The sequence below is a fragment of the Mizuhopecten yessoensis genome, unplaced genomic scaffold (genome assembly GCF_002113885.1).
Source record: "Mizuhopecten yessoensis strain PY_sf001 unplaced genomic scaffold, ASM211388v2 scaffold7897, whole genome shotgun sequence".
NCBI classification, from domain to species: Eukaryota; Metazoa; Mollusca; class Bivalvia; order Pectinida; family Pectinidae; genus Mizuhopecten; species Mizuhopecten yessoensis.
The window spans coordinates 84,090-98,259 of record NW_018407277.1 but is presented as its reverse complement, the minus strand read 5'-3'; the positions used below and the strand labels follow the sequence as shown (position 1 = coordinate 98,259).

Below are 14,170 nucleotides of genomic sequence, written 5' to 3'. Positions count from 1 at the left end.
TTGATGTCTTCCATGCAGATATCGTGTTTGATTTGTTCAAACAATGATATCACTTTAGCTATAGAGATTGCTTCCTAAGGTCAGTGTTATTTTTCACTAGTTTATAGTACATCTGGGGATCCTGTTCTGAATGTCATATCCACGACCACCGACCCCCAGTTAACGTACCTTTAATGTGTATTTGGCATTACCAAAGGCCTCCAGAAGAATCCCTGTGGGCAGTTTAACGATGAGAGGAAAGATAGAGAACAAATTGATAATAAAACCTGATCTAAATGGATATTAAACTGGTTCTTTATTTCTATATATATTTTTAGTATTAACTGAGGCAGGTGTGTTAATCAGTTAGGATTTTAAAGATGTAACTAGATTGGGGTTAGGAATAACTCATAATACACATTATAATATATTTTAAATAACGATATGATAGGTTCACGAATAGATACTTGTTCATTTAAAAAAAAAAAAAAAAAAAAAAACACCCATAAATTGCACGATTGAAAAAGAAAATGTGTGTACTCGATAAAAATTTGTTGGTGTTGACAAATCGCGATAAAATGTTTAAAATATAGAGGTTGAGACGGAAATAAGTAACTAAACGATTGGTAAATAAGGGTACGTTTTTCGCCGACACTCGTTTAGTCGTATCTCTTGCTCTATATTTACCAGTCAACAAGATGTTTTATGAAAAATTGCTCCATATCATTTATAATCACAGGGTGAACCATAGTTATATAATCTAAAAGCAAATATACCAAACAGCTTCAGAATCTCATGTCACACTCAGGTTTTTTTTAACGATTTTAAAATTTAATTCAACATTCAACTAATTTGAATATTGAACTGTTTTGAATTTGCTTTAACTACTTACTTGACGAAGGCATGTACATTGAAGCGCAAGACCTATCTGAATTTGGTAGAGATATATGATCGCAATGCCGTACAATGGAAACTGCAGTATTACATTAACTGCGATATTTCACAAGACTAGTCAGTATGGTGATGAAATGATGAGAGAGTTGAAGTGCGTTTAATTGAAAGGTGAAATAGTATGTACCGCTAATATGATAATCTTTGTCGTTTATCGTTACAGATAATTTGAGAAATTATTACCGTCAGAGACTAAATTAATATTTTCATTTAAATCGTTGGTATGTATATAAACAGTCAATAAGTCAGAAGTAGCTTGCTTGCACTTGTACATTCTAGTTCAGCATGTTTTTGTTTAAATGAAGCTGCACTCAGCTGATGTCTTTATCCACTTAGCTGATGTCTGTATCCTTAAGAATTTCCTGGTAGATGAAAGGATGCCGCCAACATATTTATTGTCAGCGCATTATAGATAACAGCTAATCGTGACAGAGATGGTCGTGGGAAGGGATTGTAATCTGCAAAAGTGTCGTTAGTCATAGCTCAAGTAATACATTAGTTTACTGCTGACACCCACTATCTATATTATGTTCTATTTAACGCTATATGTATACGTATGGTACCACTGATACCGTAGACGTATTCTTTAATGCATTTTCAATATTAAGGAAAAGCTTTATACATAATTTTGTTAATTTACAAAGTTTGTCTCGAATAGCGCATATACTACACGTAGTTATTCCACTTTTACTTGTGTTTGTTGATCCGTCTCATAATCAAAGTAAAATTATTACGAAATTTCAAAAAGTATAGAAACCTTGCGTATGACGGCATATTATGTCAACATTTGTAAAAAGAGCATTGTGTACTTCATTTTATTTTGAACAAAATAAGGTGTTATTAGTAACGTTTTAAATAGTATTGACGTTCATGAAATTAGCATACTTGCTGTTGCCTCAGGCAAAGATTCTGACATTTTGTATTGCTTATTCTCGAACCTCAGACAGTGATATCCCATCTGATACCCAGTGCTAGAGTTTTCAATCTTGTCTTAACTATCTGGCACCTTTGCAAGTCATTTCGGGGAAATTTACCACAGCAATGTATTCATCCGGCCGATATTGCAAGTGATACACTCGTAAACTTAGTATTCTGTTTTGTCGCAACATGTATTGTTTTGATGTATTTAGATACTTAATATCGTAAATATGATATAATATACATGTTGGAATATGTTATGGTCCTTGTAAGCGCAAGGACTGACTATATTGTCTACGCGGAAGCATTCAAACGCAGCTTTAGTAGTGAAGAGGCCATATATTACGGCCTTCCGGACGGGATACTTAAAGACTATAGTGAAATTGGGTAGTTTTACGAACTAAAAGGTGCGACAAAAAGCAACGAATTGCAACTGAGCGAGTTATCGGGCTTAGTTTCTGCAGGTTTGGGCTGTTACCGATCCTAGTCCTATACTGAGATAACCCGATCCTGCTCAGTTGCACAGTTACAGCTAACATATTTTATCACACAGTCATGGTGATCCAGTTTTTTCTTTATAACATTTTGTTAGTGTGTAGGAGGGGGGGGGGGGGGGGGGAGGCATTCTTGCAACAGCCAGGGTCATATGAAGAGGTGTGCTTAAGGAGACACCGCCAATGAGAGAGAGTAAAATAATCCATTCTGCAGGGGGACACATTAGTCGCCTCTTCCGATACACATGCAGTGGGATAAGGCCGGTCTATTATTGTTTTCTTTAATGTTTCCAAACCAGAAGAAACGGAGGAAACTGGTTACATATATCATTCTTCATGAAAATGGAGTCTGTAGTATAATTACCTCTTATTCATTACAATGACTTCGTGGTAGTTATAACCTGTAAAGTTAGATAATGATAATTTTGTTTTATCAGTATTAAAATAGCTATGCTGCAATTCTCTGTATGATACCACGGGACAGGTCTTACTATGTAGAGACCGCTACCGACAATGTTAGGATGTATGCTCTCAAGGCAGTGGTATGCAAGAGAACACATCTATAGATCGATCGGTACGCCCAGGCATCATATATCAAACGTAATTCATTCTGAAAAGGGGGCGGTTGTATACTAAGATCTGCCTCTCCGAGATAACATACACCAGACTTTACTTCTGAATGAACACACACATTGATTTAGTACAGGTTTTCAACTTCATTAAGTTAGTATACGTTTCTTTAAAAACAATGTATCTGCTGCATCTCATTTCAGTTAGTTCCCTGTAGTATGAAACAAGGAAAATATTGCACAAGCGAGAGTATGATATTGGTCTGACATAAGATCTTAGGATATATATCTGTTTTACAGAACGTATACAGCAAAGCCGACTCGCGCAATACGCCATTTGGCCGAACATTAATTGTATCCGTAGATAGGGCATTACATATAGATTTTTTTCCACCATAGTTTATTTTTGGACAAAAATTTGGTTAATTGTCAAACTAGGAAATTAGCGTCATTACGTTGCAGAGAATAATCGTCCGGTGTGTCTGGAAGGAAACAATCTATCCAATACATACAGAACGCGGCGGCAGTCTTAAAGAAAACATGTTTACTGCTCATTTAACGTCAGGTTGGCTTATTGTGATAAGGATCAAACTACTCTCAGACATAATACTTCTTCGAAAAGTCTAAATTACACGTGTAGATGCGCATTCAGTGATGTGCGTGATTTGTATTCGGCTCACTATAGAAGATTGATCACAGCTCCGCGACACACCTCTTTCTGACAGTCCTGTGAGGCGACGGATCCCTTCATGTCTGAGTGTGTCCAGTTCCTGTAACAAACATCACTGACCTGTGGTCATGGCGGATTATAACAGGACCGAGGAAGCGTTTCATGACAACTTCACTAATTACTCATACGAGGATTATTATATCTATCCGACTATCCAACAGCCTATGTATATGGTTGCCATATTATCACTAATGTTCGGGTTGATCTTTGTGCTGTCCCTAGTAGGTAACTGTCTCGTGATAGCCGTCGTGTTCAGAAACAAAGGAATGAGGAACATCACTAACTACTTCATTGTCAATTTGGCCACTGCTGACATTTTGGTGGCTATCTTCTGTGTTCCCATGACTTTGCTTGACAACATCTACACAGGTAAGTCGTAAACCAACCTGTTCTAAAATATTTCCTGTGGGTATTAAAAGGGCAGTATGATATACTTTAATTCAATGTTTCATCTAGAATATGATTTGTTTCGTTTTGTCATAAAATGATTTTCTATTTGAAATGACACCCCAATTCATTTTGTTATCAACGATGAGATTACATATCAGCATCTTTTCTTCAGGTAAGGACTATTATTTATTACATTTTTGCCAGTGAAATACGGATTCTATCAACTTGATCTGATGCCTTTCATACTGTGGCAAATATCAAAAGTGATGTTTTCACAGTGTGAAAATATCACTTTTTGGTATTGACCATTCATAACGGTATCTTCTATTCGCTGCATTCAAAGGCAACGATTTTTTGTTCAGATTCAAATGAAGCGACAGTAGAATAAGTGGTTGCTATTGTAAAAGTTTGGCAATCACATATAAGTATTTACATAAATATACAATTTATAACAGTTGTGTAAGCAATCATACCAGGAAATAGCAGAAAACGTCGGAATTGCGTTGAGTATTCCATTCAAAATGGCGCACAAGTTGTTGTCAAGTGTGACGTCATTATAATATGGCGCTAATAATTATGCTTTTTTAATGCATTACATTTTCGTGTGTTTTATGATTTAAAAATGTAATAAATATAAAACTTAATGGTGTCTTCAGTAATAACAAATATATTTCACGAGTGTGGCTAAAATTTCGTTTTTTTTACAAGAGTGCGCAGCACGAGTGAAAAATATCAAAATATTAGCCACAAATATTATCAAAATATTAGCCACACTAGTGACGCCATTGAATACATTCTTGTTTAGCATGCAGCCAAAACTGAACTACACACATTTAATAGGTTATTGCTAATGAACATGAATCGTGTCAAACACAAGCTCATTCTCTATAGAATTCATTTCATTCCACATTCATTATGGTTTTTGACATCAGATTAATTGTGCTGTTTCTGGAACCATAATTAGCACTGCTCAGTGAAGTTGTTTTTGGATTTCCAGTTCATGCAGAGAGAAAGTGGAATGATATTTGTACACGAAAATACAAATCCATTTGTTAGCTCTTTATATGAAGCTTGATAAGATTACTGTTATTTGGAACCCGTATCATGACGACATTGATAAGATAACTGTTATTTGGAACCCGTATCATGACGACATTGATAAGATGACTGTTATTTGGAACCCGTATCATGACGACATTGATAAGATTACTGTTATTTGGAACCCGTATCATGACGACATTGATAAGATTACTGTTATTTGGAACCCGTATCATGACGACATTGATAAGATGACTGTTATTTGGAACCCGTATCATGACGACATTGATAAGATGACTGTTATTTGGAACCCGTATCATGACGACATTGATAAGATGACTGTTATTTGGAACCCGTATCATGACGACATTGATAAGATGACTGTTATTTGGAACCCGTATCATGACGACATTGATAAGATTACTGTTATTTGGAACCCGTATCATGACGACATTGATAAGATTACTGTTATTTGGAACCCGTATCATGACGACATTGATAAGATGACTGTTATTTGGAACCCGTATCATGACGACATTGATAAGATGACTGTTATTTGGAACCCGTATCATGACGACATTGATAAGATTACTGTTATTTGGAACCCGTATCATGACGACATTGATAAGATTACTGTTATTTGGAACCCGTATTATGACGACATTGATAAGATTACTGTTATTTGGAATCCGTATCATGACGACATTGAAAACATACGTCGCTTACCGCTTAAGGGTATTCCGTTTAATTAAATGTAGTATATGTCACTCCTGCCGTTAATAAAAGGACTAATTAGATTTAGAATAACTTTTTGTTATTTGGATTGATTACGGAGCAAAACCGACACATCGCGTTACGTCATAGAAACAGTTATATGAGGTTATAGACGTCCATATGATGACGTTACAGATAAACCGATATCTAAGAATAATGATATGGTTGCTCAAAATGTGTTTGTTAACTTCTTTAAGTATTTTATTTAACTGTTTTAGGAAGGTAGATTTAGGATTGTGCAAATGAACACTATAAAGTAATTACTTTGAGTTTAAGGGTATGTACATGCAATTGATAGAACTAAAAGTGAGATAATTTCTGTAATCAGGCATCTGATACATATTTGAATGTCTAGGTTGGCAAGTTAAAGAATGTCAAAGACTATTTTCCTAACCAAGGTTGTACAGGCTGACGAAGTTTCTAACAATAGCTTTGCCAAAACAATTCGATTTGTTGGACGGTGTTCGTATAATTCACACTTTCTAGAGACGACACATAGACCACGCGCAGGCAGGTATTCGAATTATGGTGTCTGAAATCATACTCTAATATAGAATAATCTTTTCTACGCTGTACCCTTAAATGGCAAAAGATAACCTATAACATAATGCTTACCAGAATTCCCCACATGCTGACTATAACCATTTTCTTACTCCTGGCTGTTACACTTTTCACAGTAAAAGGTGGACACCAAAAATAGTTTTCTTTTCAAAGTGTACATCTTTTATTATGCCAATTCTAAGCCACGTATTTCTGTTCCAAAAACATAACAGGTCATTGATGATAGAACATTTCAACAGACTTTCTGTATGGGGACTAATTGTGTTCCACTTCTAGCCGTCCTATTTTGTATTAATTTGTAATCTATACAGAGCACATCAAAGTACAGAGATAGGACTCTCGCCCGATCTGTTCATTTCACGCTAACTTGTCTCTAATAACTATAATTTTGAGAACTTCTTGTCGTTACACCAACGACTCACCTTATATCTTGACATTTTCCCAAAGTATATAATCTGATCATAAAACCTAAAAATATACGATCGTTAATTCCCTTTTCCTGAGTAATAACACGTCAATTGATTTTCCACCTAAGAAAATAATCATTATTTTCCTGACTATAACGTGTGCTGTTTTTACAAATAAATAAGGTTTTAAGATATGAAAACTGTAGAAACGTTGCAGTGGTCATCATGAATGTCTTTTTAATTATTAAGGTTTGGTTTAGTTTCATGGTTAACTTCATATATGCGTCATATACCAAATCAACTACCTAAGAAGGGCTTCGATCTACACCACTCAATGTCTTGAATTTCAATTAGAAAACGCCAGGGTGTCAGTGACTTAACAATAGGAAAACGTCAGGGCGTCAATGACGTTTCAATAAGAAAACGCCAGGGTGTCAGTGGCTTAACAATAGGAAAACGTCAGGGCGTCAGTGGCGTAACAATAGGAAAACATCGGGCGTCAGCGACGTTACAATAGCTATTGCATGTTGGCATTTTAACACTTAATTCTGTTCTCTGATAAGTTTGGGATTAAAATAACAAAATAAGCTATTTGCTACAGAAAACAAACTTATTTCGGTGTAAATTTTATATTTTACAGGTTAAGATGTTATAAGATATTTCATTTATTATAAACGACTCCCTTAACACAATAATTATAAAGCTGCTTACTATCCGTGAATCTTTAGAAGGTATGCACCATGCATACTGGTATTTACGTCTGTTTGATGTACCAGGCCCCTCTTTGTGAGAGGAGGACCTTGGTTTGGCAGCACTCTCACACAAACACTATTGATTGATGTCATTATCTTTATGATTCACTGTGTTCTCATAAAGATTTTAATCTATGTGTGTTCCGTCTTGTCTACAACATACAGACATGCAAGATATTGCTGGTGTATTTATGAACTGATTGTGTTGAATACTAAACTATGTCGTACAGTGTGTTTATAGAAAAGTTTCGGAAATATGAAAACTCAAATGAAATCAGTATACGTATGCATTTATCCTAAAAAACGGTTAGACCTGGTCATATCTATAGCTCAAAATCAGATGCATGCTAAACTGTGTTATTTTTTATTTGAAATTCAATTATGAATTTGTGAATAAAAATGGGAAAAGTATTTTCTCTCAAAATTAGCTTGTTGTAGATATATCAGCACATCGTAAGCTTGTTTGATGACAAGGTGTTGCTTTCAAAAGCGGATATGTTCCCTTGAAAATGATACATTTCGATATACATCGCATATTACATTTTTCAAATGACGCATGGGGCAACTCTTATCACCTAATCATAATTACGTGGCAATTCGTTAATATCAAAATTTGTAATGAAGATTTAACCTTTTTTGGCACCGCAATGTTGCCCTACAATGTGATATTAGTGACCCTCTTTAGTAAATTAGAGAGTAACCATGTGGAATTCTAAGGCAATGCTTTCTAAACAGTCTAGTCCCGAAGGTGCAATAAAACCACTTAAAGTTATCTATGTGTCTAGATCGTCTACCGACACAATTTACAGGGACAGTTATTATATCATCACCATCTTTAAAACCACATCACAGCCAGGGCAACACATGTTGTTTTAAAGATGCATTGGTAGACAAATAGGGATAATGAGTATTCGTGAAATGTAAAATCAATATATCTCAAAATCAATACTCTTTAGATAAGATTTAGGATCTGTTTGAAAAGGTATGAGATTGTAAATGAGACAACAATACACCAAAGCGTCAGGATATCAAAATAAACATGAAACGACATCAATAATAAGACAGGTAGCCGGGGGAACACCAAAACACATCATGGAACCTCACTGCATATATTGTTCGAATACTTTTCATGTATCGCATAGGGTATCTTTTAAAATGTTTTCTATCAAATACGGCAACGACTGGCAACGTCCTAAGATGAGATTAACGTATATTTAATCTTGGCAAACATTTCAATCCTAAAATTGGAAGTCAGATTATGGTTACTTCCGTAACATTTATTCAGTGCTCATTGATGTTTAAATATCAATAGTACTGTGTTTCGTGAACTTTGGTAATCAAACCGATATTGTACAGAATCAAAACACCGTTCATCACGGACAACCAAAAGACCAGCAAACTGATTAAAACATTTACATATTGCATAGGTTTAAGGATGGCTTCTGATAAAAGCAGCACTGTCCTTAACCTACATGAATATTTAATTTTCTTTTTGACATTGTAAGTGATCTTGATATACGATGTGAACTAATGTTCACTCTTGTGCAACAAACTATATTTGTAGAGACAAATTAGGTAAATAACGGGCTATAGTGAAGGCCGCTAACACAGACCCTTGATGCCGCGTCTTCAGATCCTAATACGCAAAGTCGTAAATACAACTAGGTTTGATCAGACTCGACGGTATTAGTTCAAGGTAACAACAATCATGACATATTTGATAGATGAATAACGGCAAAAACGACGATTACATAGGAAAACCGTAAAGCAGGAATCGATAACGGACCATTTAAGTTCTCTCAATGTCATTTATGCTGTCTTAAAGCTTATACAATGTAACGTGAATGCTATTTAGTTGCAAATTGTAAAAAACAGAACACATATAGCGTATTTTACTTAAGGATTGGGTTCCAAAATTCTAAAACATATCATGTCATTTCCGTTATAAAACACCTAATTCCTGAAATTATTTCTCCGAAAAAATGAAATTATCGAGAAATATTGTACATAAGCATAATGTCTCATTGATACATACAGTGATCATAGCCAAGTATAAAAGGTCAAATCGGTATCTGTAGTTTTTAGTGTAAGGAAAAGAAGAGCATAACTATTTTCGGATCAATAGTAAGCAGGTGTAATACATGCGCGTCTTTTCTCATTCACACAGCCTCTATTAGCAGCTAAAAGTCTAACAAAATGTCAAATTTATTTAACAGGTGCTTTTATATAATTGCTTTTTCAAAATCTATCCATTATTAATAAGGACTACAGACAAAGTATGTCATCCAATTACGTTATATGTCCTCCTGTTACGTAATCTCTACGGAAGCAGGCCGTGTGTTAGGTAACGCATTGCACCAACCTTCTACCGCAAAAGGCTACTAAAACACCTATAAATATACGTTAGGATCCAATTTTCGTAAGTGCAGGAATCATATAAAAGCTATTCAATACGATGGTTACTGCATTTCAAAACATATTTATAAGCTCCATTATTGGCGTTTTAGTATAATTCACTATGTGGTATTATACGTCACGTAGCATACTTCACTATACCTATTAATAACCACGTGAAAATAAGCACAATCAAGAAGAACATAGAACAGAACAAAATAATTCATTGACAACTTTAAAAAAAAACACGCCGCTTGGTTCAATGCTCAGCCATATAAGCTATATCGAAATAGAAATACCCGCGTAGAATTGTTTCGTTGTAGGGAATTGTGTTTGTATGGTCTAGTAGCACGGACATGTCGCTTCAGGGTTATATAATCCGTGTCACGGTAGACACAAGGGTTATCTCGATGTAGGTAAGGGAAGACGATCTTCAACGACTTCAGTACCGTAGATCCTGTCCATAATTTAGCAGAATTCAAAAGTTTTTTTACAACCAGTTTTCGTTTTATAGCAAAATCAGACTAAACAATTCATTATTTATCAGACTTACAAAACGCCATCTGCAATTTCATATTAAACTTGATAATTAAAATAAAAGAGTTGACTTGTTACAGGATTTTTCATTGAAACCAAAGAACACAAATAATGCTGAAGTATTACGTTGCGTATTGTATTTTTTCATACATATCCTAATTGCAAATAACCTGTTTGTAACATTGGGAATTGGTATTGAATTGACTGCTAATTGACTACGTGAGAGATAATTTGCAAGGTGACGTTGCCATTTCACAATTTGTCTGTATTTTTTTGCCCTACATACTCATTTTCATGCTCGATAAAGCATGGATAAACATTATGGCAACAGTGACTTGATATGTATATGGCTTGCAAATTAACCGTTGAAGTTCACACAAAAAAATATTTCAGATGTAGAATTATTTCTTTCTATATCTCTCTTGTCAAAAATGTGATTGAGAAAATATAATATGTATATGTCATGATTCCCTTATGTTCAATCTGTAAATAAACATCAAGTATCGTCTAAAGGTGATGCTTTAATTCACGCTGGAGGATTTGTCCGGTGGTAATCATGACTTGATTTCCTGATTTGGATTTCTGCGTTTAACGTGATGATAAACATATTGTAGAGAACTATGATTGTTGCAATTTTTCTATGTTTGTTAATTCGACAGGGGCAATCATGACGTTTGCGCACGAGATGAAGGAAAATCGTGACCATAACCGATCACCCATATTCGCCACCGATTGTGTTTGTGATAGCTTTCCGTTTGATATTGTGTCTGCTTTTTCCATGTTTTCTCCCATCATTCATAAAATCGTCTCCCGCTTAACTTGTTTACGCTTTATCTGCCATAACCGCGGGCACGATAGAAAACTCGTAGAACGTAAAATATGACGTCACTATAAGCTTTCGACGGAAGATATTCATAAATCAAGATAGTTAAGAGATATTATATTCGAACGTGGGAGAAAAAGAATCATACCCGATGGATATTGTTTGACTGTTAAATAGACTTCGGGTCATACAATGAAGAATACCACGCGTAGGGTTGTGATTTCACTCTCAAATGATAGCGGTAGGTTCACTTAGTCTTCGTGCGTTGTTTTCGAGTTTCGATTTATTTTCGTGGGTGTTGAAGGTGTGGTGTATTGATTACATTTTACGACATACCCATCATGTATGAAAGACAGGTCCATGTCATGATCCGGATACAAATGATTAATGAACACGCTACAGCAGAATATAGGAGAAAGTTGTAAGCTGATCTAAACTGAAGTATTGTTCTAAATCAATGAAGGCACATTTATGTTCGACATGACCTATGAATGACTATAAAATACGATATAATATCTCATCGGCCCTCAGCTTCTTTGGCTTATAAAATATGATATTCACATTACATTTCAGGAGATTTATGAAACCAGTCTAGACATTTTTATTTTAGCAAGGCTTTTTTATCACATCACCAGGACGTGTTCCTTTTTTGTTGTACAACTGACTTTTTTATTAGCATTGCCAGTATACCTTCATTCGTACACACTAAAGATAGTATGAAGAAACAAATAATAGCCCAATACTGTAGTCTTTTGTTATGTAACAATTTAACTCTTAACTTATTTTTGATCTTGAAACATTCTTTTCGCAAAAACAGGCTAACAATAATAGCTGTGATTTTAACCTTAGTTTCGGAGGTCAATTTTATTAAACTCTGCATTTTAATATTGTTTAGGTGTCTTACATTCATCTTTGGACATCAATCCGAACACCTTTGTTCTTATCCTCCATTGATACTGCTGAAATACGGTTTTCGCATTCTTGAAAATTTCAGTGTACATTCATTTGAGAAAAATTGATTTACTGACATAACGCCCTTACATCAAACTTGTATTAGAATATTAACAATTTGATATACATTCAATCTGTTAGTTAGATAGTAACTTTTGACAATTGTTGAGCAATTTTTCCGTCCTTTAAGCCAAAAGTATATAGAATACGCATTAATACCGTCAATTCCGCGCGACAAATAATTGCTCATATCAGTGGTTCAAAGAGGTTCCTATTGAAAGATTATGAACCAAAGAACAAACACCAAGTGATTTTTAGAAGTTAACTTCTGTGTGATATGAATTTCGATGTTGTTTTATTATGATCATTTAAGTGCCTTGTTATTTTATGGTCACTATCCAGGTCTCGCTATAAAAATTATATGGCGGGTGTCGTCGACAAAGCAGAAGACGCTTACCCTTTCGGAACTCCTGGTCTTGTTATCCCTGTATTCTCAAAAGTTTCCATGTTAAGCGCTCTTTCCATACCAAAACAAATCATCTTCACTTTGCACAAACCTAAATCATATTACATCAGTCTCCACGTACACTAACTCAAAGCTATGGACTGTCACCTAGTACATCAGTCTCCACGTACACTAACTCAAAGCTATGGACTGTCATATATTACTAGCCCTAACCAAACAATAATGTATTAACATTCTACACTTACCCAACCAAACCGATGCATTGCCACTGTACCCTTACCTTAATCATTCGAGAACAGTCAACGTACATTGTATTATACAGTATGTAATGGACAATTTGTTTATAAACTTAAAGAAGTTATTAAGCATACTGCCAAACGTACAAACAAACAAGGGATTGCATTACACATTGACTAACTTGCCTGTTGAACAGTTTCTGAATTGCGTAGACATACATGTAAGTAGGTACATATAAAATCAATCTTATCAAAAGTATGAAAAACAAAAATGTGCCGTAATTGGTGGATAATGACGTCACGAAAATGATCTATACGAAAAACATGTTCTTAAAAATACTTTGAAGGTTGTTGTTAAGTACGAGATGCTAATTAAAAGCATGTGAAGACGTTTTGATAGTTATTCAAGTTAACAAAACCATCATGACCTCTTCCTAACGAATACATAACGCTGTTAATGTAAATATTATGTTGTAAGTCAGTTGGGAATGGCGGGGGAAGACATTCCATTATGATATCGAAGAACATCCGGTTCACGTGAACGATGTCACATTGTATGAATAGGTCATCAGCGACGGAGGAAACGTTCAATCTCAATAGAAGTAAATGTGTTTCGTCTTTGATTAGAAGAGCAATATTTTGCAATCATTTAACACCCAATGTGTCTACAAGTAACGCCGGTCACACGCATTGTCTGTCGAACAGGTAAAGGCAGCGTAAGGTATTTTACGAGAATGTTTATAGAGCGTTGACATTTATTTTTTCTTCTATATTTTGCAGGTATTTCCAGTCTAACATGATGTGTTTTACGGGGAGGTCTTTAACTTAACTGTACTCGAGTTAACATATAGAGTGGTAGAATGGCGAAGTTAATATATTCGGTTATATCTTTTTTATATATATTGTAACGTGTGCGGGGTCTGCCTCAGTTGGTAGCGTTGGCAGAACGGGCCCCGAAACACGCCACGTTTCCGTGCCCCACTAAGGACACTTGTGGGTGGGTTCTGTTATGACTACCGGCCCGGCCGAGCCAAGGAGAACAAGAAATCAAAAGGAAAGTCAACAGGTTTATTGGCACAAACTGGAACCCCTGGTACAATCTCCCCTACCGGCGGCGAAATAGTTAGGTTTGGACAAGGCTATTAGGCTAAGGAAAGCTCCCGGTAAGATATAGGAATCGGCTGACTGGTCGCAGCCCCC

General features: G+C 35.4%; 1 protein-coding gene across 1 annotated transcript in view; it reads left to right on the top strand.

Annotated features, from left to right (window-relative positions):
- The first annotated feature begins 3,305 nt into the window (after positions 1-3,305).
- Positions 3,306-14,170, top strand: part of LOC110454472 (neuropeptide SIFamide receptor-like) — a 78,467-nt gene continuing 67,602 nt past the window's right edge. The window contains exon 1 of the mRNA XM_021503976.1: positions 3,306-4,010. Within this exon, the coding sequence (XP_021359651.1) occupies positions 3,710-4,010 (301 nt within the window). The 5' untranslated portion in view covers positions 3,306-3,709. The remainder of the gene's footprint in view (positions 4,011-14,170) is intronic.